This window comes from Haliotis asinina, chromosome 12 (assembly GCF_037392515.1).
Source record: "Haliotis asinina isolate JCU_RB_2024 chromosome 12, JCU_Hal_asi_v2, whole genome shotgun sequence".
Lineage (NCBI taxonomy): Eukaryota > Metazoa > Mollusca > Gastropoda > Lepetellida > Haliotidae > Haliotis > Haliotis asinina.
In genome coordinates, this window is record NC_090291.1 from 37,567,216 (window position 1) to 37,575,499 (window position 8,284).

Below are 8,284 nucleotides of genomic sequence, written 5' to 3' on the forward strand. Positions count from 1 at the left end.
CTATTCCCGGGGGATTGATAAATTGAAATTCCAATACCACAGCCAAACCATTAAGATATCAGATCAAGCGTGTAACATATACATGTTTTGTCAAAGCCTACTGTAAAACAGAATGCAGGAATATTTAGGACCCAACTTGTACATTTTTTGTCTCGTGCGTATATAAGCCGTACTTAAGTCTTCGGGTCCTGTAACTACAGTGAACGATACCTGTTTTAACTAGCGTCCTTGTACACGATGCAGGAAGAATCAAGTTCGATTTTTATTCAATAACTGCTCCTGTACTCCAAAACTAGACTACAGCTGCCTCTTCTTGACTGTGTGGGCGTTATTTTTTTACCAGACGCCGGTTTGTCTGAAACAGGGTTGATAATTCATAATCTCCCTTGATATGATGGGTGAAATCTCAGTGAATTTCAGAGGGCGACCAAGTGTTATTTGTGAGCTTCCCCGTTTTCACACCACGGATATTGGGGATGCGGACATATTCTGGAGCAGGTACAACGACTACCTGGACTATGATCTCTACCTGGACGGTTACACACACAGATATACAGGTAAAATAGCCCTGAATAACGGTGGTGTAGTTACCCGCGGCAGATCTGCCTAAACTGTTTTAGTCCACCCTGTCAGATCTGCTATGCTGTTTAGTCCTTCATGGTAAGATCTGCTTACTCTGTTTTAGTCCACAATGTCAGATCTGCCTATACTGTTTCCGTCCACCATGTCAGATCTGCTATGCTGTTTAGTCCACCATCTCAGATATGCCTACACTGTTTGCGTCCACTGTGGCGGATCAGCTTACACTGTTTCCGTCCACCATGTCAGATGTGCCTGCACTGTTTCTGTCCATCATGACAGATCTCCGTCCAACATGTCAGAACTGCCTACACTGTTTAGTCCACCTTAGCACATTTGCACTGTTTTAGTAAATAACAACCGGTCTGCCTAAAAAGTCATGGCAGATCTTAAGTTCCCCATGGCAGATCTGCCTTCAATGTGTTAGGTTGGATCGGTCACAAACCGCCTTGATATATTTAGGACGATTCCCATCCCACTGTACGAGTGACTTGTGTCGAAACCTGCTGCTCGCTGAACCCGGATTTGATTCCATATTTTAATACAGTGTGTGGAGTCGATTTTATGGTGTCCTTGATATTCATGTATAAAACCCAACTCAAAAACTAGCCTACATGACAGATTCCTCACAAACACCTGTACTAACATAGCGAAGTCTTCATGCGTATGTATGCAAATGAGCCACACACCGAACCTCTTAAGCGTAATGATTTATCGTACATTGGATACGGTTTGCATGTTAACAAATTATAATGTCAAATAGCATCAGAGTAATACAATACGTATATAAGTGAGATCTATCACAGATTAAACTAATCGGTCAGTCTTCTTAATCAGAACAGGCTAACCCGCCATGGCGTATTAGCTTCCATTGAGCTTATCAGATTGAGCCTTCTTGTAGCAACACATTGAGCGAGAACGAGGCCGTCACATTAGTTTCGGGTCACCCACTGGCGAGACTCCTCAGGAATATGTTCTCCCTCCAGCAATCACTTGATGACATCCTGATGTACAGACTGGAATACTGTTTTAGTTGGTAAATGCAGTTTGGAAGCCTGGATAAAGGACAATAGCTGTAGAGACAGATCTAGAGAAGATGCATCTGCTCCCACTGATCGAAACATCATCATAGATTTCAACAACTGGAAGAACGAAATATTAAAGAAAATCTAGGTTACCAACTTTGGCTGACTGAAATGGAATTTGTGACGATATGATAACAGTGACAACAGCCGTTGAATCTAGATGGTCCACGGTTCGGCCTGGATTACGTAATCTTGATTTCGAGAAAAACAACTGGTCTTACAAGACTTCAAGATCCAGAGCCTTGTGTCAACTGACTTTATCTAAGTGACTTTTACTGGTGCATTGGGGATCTCAGAGGAAGACCAAGTTTGAATTGTGAGCTTCTCCGCTTTTACATCATGGAAATTTGGGATAGGGGCATCTACTGGAGCAGGTGCAACGACTGCCTCGAGGATCATCTCTACCTGGAGGATTACTCCCGCAGATATACAGGTAACATAGCCTAGAACAACGATGTTTTAGTCCAGCACGACAGAAGACACTGTTTAAAAAAACACTGGCAGATCTGCCTAAACTGTTATTATCCACCACGGCAGAACTGCCTGCAATAACACTACGGGGAACACCAGAAAAGGGCATCACACATTTCACCCATGAATCGAACTCTGGTCTTCAGCATGACAAGGGAACACGTTAACCACTATCTAGACACTCCGACGATGTGTCTCTTACGGCGTCTTTGACAACAAAGCTCTAAAATGCAGTGATGTAACATAAACAGCTCCGTTTGTCGAACTCATGATGAGCAAACACTTTGACCACATGTCCGAGATTAGTAAGCAAACACCTTATCAGTGAATTGTTGTGGTATAATGGTACGAACAGTGCTATATTTGCCACTTGTAACTTCACTTAGTTAACACGTAGATAAAACCTAACCTGGACCTATACACTTTCAGCGCCCCTAGTCCTCGTTATAAGACGACAACGTTTCAAATTCAGGTGAATCAGTCACTTATCTGAGAACAAACAATCACACATACCACAGGGTAAATATATTCTAATATATGCCCGCTTTACAAGACTACGCTCTTCTTATCGCCGTTACTCAATCCTCGTTTAATTTTTAGCGGTTTCAATTCTTACTGAGTCATATTTCACTGTGAAGCATTTTATTTTAGTACAAATGGTCAAACGTAGACACCTGTACACTGACAGAACCCTACACACTTTGAAGACAGTTATTTGGTCTCATGTTGTGTAAACTTTCGTGGAAGAGTGTGGTTTTACATCGTTTTGTGCAATATTCTAGGAATATCACGGCGGTAGACATCAGAAATAGGCTTCACACATTGTACCCGTATAGGGAATTGAACCCAAGCTTTGGGTGTGACGAGCGAACGCTTTAACCACTAGGTTACCCCCACCGCCCCCTTCCGGGAAAGACGATAGCCGATTAATTCATTACAGGGTCACCACGTCATCGACGTCATATAACCGCACCGTCATCGCTTAACCTTCGTCTCTTCATTGCCTAAACAATGACTGCATCTGCATTGTTAAGTGACATTACCATTGTCGACTCCAGACTTGCCAATCCGCTGTATTGCCAAACACACTACACCTTCGTTACCGACTAGTTGTCTATGATCATTACCAACCTCCGTACCTCTATTGCAGACAGGTGTCGCATCCGAGCGTAGATGGATGCTCATGTTGTTGATCACTGGATTATCTGGTCCAAATTCAAACCTGCCATATAGTTGAAATATTGTTGAGTGTGGGGTTAAACAACAAACCTTTATTGCAGACTCACACAAACATTCTGAAAATACAATCTAAATAAACAAAAGAAACTGTTATAAAGTTAATATATGAACCATCACCCGCCCAACTCATAATTATGACTAATCTCATGGCTTGTCCAAACTTCTCGATGACAATCTTCTACTTATTTCAGACTTGTTCCTTCATGACGTGGCTGCCTTGTGTAATGAACACGCCCGACTGACCACCCGATGTGAGCGGATCCGTCGTCTGGAGGAGGAGATGCTGGACCACTACAGCATGTACGAAGATCAGTACGAACACAGGTACAGGCTAGGTTCAAGATTTGCCCAGTTGGAGGAGCGTATACGACGCATGAAGGTAGAGACGAGATACCTGCTTCACAGGTCAAGGTCCGCGCTGCCCCAGCTGTTCGCAAGGGCCCAGAATGGACGGTATATACTGTATGACAAAGACTGGCTCCAGTGGCTACAGACGGAGCTTACCAGAAATTCAGCGTTTCGGTATGATCAGCGTTACCACGCATCTGCAGAAACATCTTTAGGTCAGCATGAGAACAACACTGAGAACCTCCATCGATACAGCGGGCAAGACGATACTATGAGGGCTAGATCTGTGCCAAACACTCCCCGAGGTGGAGGATCCCCTGCACGTAGTGCTATAAGAAACGGTTGGATACAAGATAGTGATATAAGCCCTGGCTCTACATCAAATATTCCCGGAACAGCGTTTCAGACTGCAGTATTAGGTGAGAAAGCTGCCGGGGCAAGCGATAGTGATCTGTTCCAACAAAGACTATGGGAAATGCTGGGAGAATCAGAAACCTTTACAACTTCCGGTAGGATGGGATCGACCGGTAGTTGTGACGACAATGCGCATCCAGTAGCTGTAGAAGAGACTAGAACACTTCGTGTCCTACCCGATGAAATCAAAGACTCGAACCGACTTTTCGAAAAGAAGCTCACAGAAACGATGGAAACGTTTCGACAGAATGTGGTAGCGGAAAAGGAACAGGACACTGAAGTGCATGTAAAAGAGGTCCAACAACAGCCAAGTGTTCCAGACCCGCCAGTCGAGGAGGCGTCCCCAAAACGATCAGAGATACGAGTAAAACGTGAGAAGAAGGCCCAATCTCCAAGAAAACAGGTAGTTACAGGAGGTCTAGGAAATGACAAACTGAACCAGCAGATCATCGAAGGACTTACAAGGAATGTGAACGAGAGGTTTTATCAGACTTGTGGGAAACGGGAAGGAGAAGAAGTAAACGTGAGAAACACTGATTGTGAAGGAAGAAATGGAAAGGCTCTGAGTCATAATGACCAACAACAAACTGCCAGACAGCAGATGCGGGAAAAGGCTCAAGGTCTTGAAAATCTTTTGAAAACTAGAAACAAAAGTGCAGAATCCAAGCTTCCAAGAAGGATCCCGAATCACAGATTAACGGACAAAGGCAGAGGACTTGGAACAAGTAAAGAGGGGAGGCTGGTGACTGATTCGAATTCCGCACGTGATTTTGTTCAAGTTCAAACTCCAAGGAAACTGAAATCCCCAAGACCAATGAGGACCTTGAAGTACACTGAAGAAAAACGAGGAATAATTATTAATAACGTGAGAAACTGTATGATAAAAGAACGACCCTTTAGCATAGTGAGTGACGTTCAAAAGAAAAGAGGCCATGTTCGATAAACAACAGTTTCCTTGTAAAGTGACATCAGGTATGAGGTATAATTTTAAATCTGTGAAAAATACCCTATATCACAGCCGTTTGGGGCATATAGGGTCCATTGACGGTTTGTATTATTTCCTTTTGACTAAACCCTTTTCACTTCAACCTGTCCGAATTTCAGACAAACGCCCGAATCGAACGAGATGCGACCAAGAACAAACATCTAAGAAATATTTCTTCTATATTTGAATGGTTTATACGTGAGGTAATTACAGTATGCTACAGAGAGGTCCGCGTTCTGTCCATATCCACAGGGCGTTGGTAGCTTTACGACCTGCCGTAAGTATGTAATTAATAAAGACGAATGATCGGGGTCCACATGTTAGCCGGATGTGTGAAAGAGTTGTACATATCCATGTTTCACAACACGGTCTGTGTTAGGATGGTGCAAATTGAGATTTGTGAGGGATTCGGAGAGATTCAGTGGGTCCGCAGTATCTTTTAAAAAAAGTAGGGCAATAATGAACTTTCAGTTCGGACAGGAAGTGTAAACGTTAACAAACGTTTCAAGGACAGTAATCCTATGAACGCACCACCATCTCCCTCTATTACCACCCCTAAATACAACGCATGATATGCACGTGCACAACGCAGTAGCCCCATAAGCGTGCATGTGGTCCCATTCTTGATTTTGACGGGGTTTTTTTCAAGGTCAAGAAATCACTTAGAACATTAATTTTGATAATTCCATCACACATTTATTAGTGTTTGTTTCTAGTCGTTTGTTTTAAAATGAAAATCGTATACATTCAAAGTACATGCCATACACCAATCATCTTTCAAAAGAGACTACATTCTAAATAACTATAGTTGTAAGGAAGTGCAAGTGGTGAGGCACTCTCAAAACATTCATATCAACATTGATTGACTCCGATAAATCTCCTAAATATTTTTAATCGTAAATAAAAAAATATGAAGATCCCCTATTTTGTTGAAGAGTATATAATGGATGAGAAAAGAGGGAATAAAACAGTTATTACATGCGACCTTGCCTATATCAGTGGCTAGTATAACAGGTCTCCTGCATAGTTGGCTAGTTCAGGATCGATCAATTACTGGTTTTCACGATAACCATTTATTCAGTCAATCGGTCACGAATATGTGTAAGTAATTTGCGAACGTGTGGTGTAAGTGTGTAGATGCACTTTGCAAGTCATTTGGAAATGACTTATAAACCTTCAAGAACTTGTACTCGATGTTCCAGAAATAAATTGTGATTTTGAACTGATTGAATAATATTGTCTGACTTCCTGTAACAAACATACTTTTGGTACTACACTACCGTGCTATCTTTAAACACTTAACAATTCTCAATAGTCAAGAGAAATGTTTGTATCCACTGAACTCTGTCATAAACACGTGTTTGTGAATCGTTACCAGTGTTGAGTTAAGCGGAAGGCTGAGAGTGTGCTGTCGGTGACATTCCGACATAAACACCTGAATTACTCACGGGAATATATGGTACGTTGTTTGGTTTCCTGTCTGATACATGTGCCAACAGCATTTTTATAAAAAGGCTTTCGTGAGATTTAAAGAAGTTTAAAGAATAACCAATTCATTTTGGTCACTAGCATACCCACGTCGCAGAGACGCTGATCTTCCGTAACCCGTGGTATGACGTACGCGCTGAAATTAGAGAGGTTTGAACACTAACATTGAAATGCTAAATAATTATCTTCAAGTTTCTTAAAGTTTAATATGAGATTGGTGAACGTCAGGTGTCATAAAACATACAAAAGTGAATACGTTCATTGTGCACAGAGTGGACATAGCATCCGCGATACATGACATGAGATTTTCTTTTAAGCAAAGAGCTTTGCTGCAAGTTTATTTAGGATTTTAATGTAACGTTCATATTATGCACAGTTACTTTATCCCATTAAGAAGTGTCCTAATTAACGTTATACTTTGTCATAAGGATTGAGAGTTAGAATTTGAGTTCGGCGGTTCGCATTCAGTGATTGCCTATCGACTGGACTGCCTTGTTCTGACTGGATTAGTTGGTGTATCGTATCATAAGCTCGAAACAAACATTCTCCTACTTGAGTCAGTTGAGTTATACGTCGCACTCTGATATGCCAGCTATATGGCGGCGGTCTGTAAACAATCGAGTCCGATCCACACAATCCAGTGGTCAACAACATGAGCATCGATCTGCGCAAATGGGAACAGATGACATGTGCCAACCACGTCAGCGAGCCTGACCACCCAATCCTGTTTGTCGCCTCTTACGATAAGCATAGTCGCCTTCTGTGGCAAGCATGGGTTGTTGAAGACCTAGAACTTCACGGGTCGACTAGTTTGGAAACTTCCAGGATTTTGTAGCCGACGTCTGAGGTCAACAAAGATGCACACGCATATATCTTTGCAATTTGTTTGGACTGTATTGTGGCGTAACACAATCAACATACATACAGTTCAGCGTGGAAGTCCGTGCATCGAATGCAAGTTTTGATTAAGACGTGGTGTGGTGGACGTGATATTTTACGTGCGCCTCAGATCGATGATGTCAGTGAATCTTTGATTTGAGACAGTTTGGGCCAGGTATGAACGCTTTTAAAAGGAAATTTTTTTTCTGGAAACGGCGCGATCTATGTTTCATGCCCTTTGTAGAAAGAGTCTAAGATCGCGTCATTCAACTAATCACCTTCACTACTATAACCATCAGTCGACTTTTACTGGCCTCAGTAATTCGGCCACTAGTGACAGCATGTCGTAGACACACTCTGTGACTCGTTTTCGAGGTTGTCCTGCATAAGCGACAGGCAATAGTCACTGCACTTTGGGTGCATCACACTGACTGTCAAACGCTTTTATCTGTTTTTATATTATAAACTGTAGCTTTAGAGAGGATACACCATACATATTACAACAACACCTCGTGTACGGGTGACCGAGCGGATTTATTATCCAGAGCACAATATTTTTCAACAGAACGTAGCAAATCTATGAGGCAGATCTTAATATCGTGCCTTTAGCTATTTACAGACTGTTGGCATTTATATTTTCCATTATTTCCATGGAAACGATTTGGACTTTAAGTAACCGTCAGATGATTTGTTCCTTCAAATATGTGGGCCCCGGGGGATATGTTCTCTCCCGATGACGCCTGTTTATTTACAACAAAGCGCACAAGGCACTTAAAGGCTGTTTTCATCAATCCAA

At 42.2% G+C, this 8,284-nt stretch overlaps 1 protein-coding gene across 1 annotated transcript; it reads left to right on the plus strand.

Moving 5' to 3' along the window:
- The first annotated feature begins 394 nt into the window (after positions 1 to 394).
- LOC137258613 (uncharacterized) lies at positions 395 to 5,079 on the plus strand. The gene is made up of 3 exons (XM_067796312.1): positions 395 to 498; positions 1,931 to 2,097; positions 3,566 to 5,079. Exons 1-3 carry the CDS (start codon positions 395 to 397, stop codon positions 5,077 to 5,079), a joined length of 1,785 nt encoding a protein of 594 aa, XP_067652413.1.
- The last annotated feature ends 3,205 nt before the right edge of the window (positions 5,080 to 8,284 follow it).

What these genes read in the sequence shown, in the direction of transcription:
- LOC137258613 (XM_067796312.1), top strand. Translation starts at nt 395, where the DNA reads ATGGGTGAAATCTCAGTGAATTTCAGAGGGCGACCAAGTGTTATTTGT. An exon ending in GCGGACATATTCTGGAGCAG is followed by an intron (nt 499 to 1,930) that starts GTACAACGACTA and finishes ACTTTATCTAAG; the next exon opens with TGACTTTTACTGGTGCATTG. An exon ending in TTACTCCCGCAGATATACAG is followed by an intron (nt 2,098 to 3,565) that starts GTAACATAGCCT and finishes TACTTATTTCAG; the next exon opens with ACTTGTTCCTTCATGACGTG.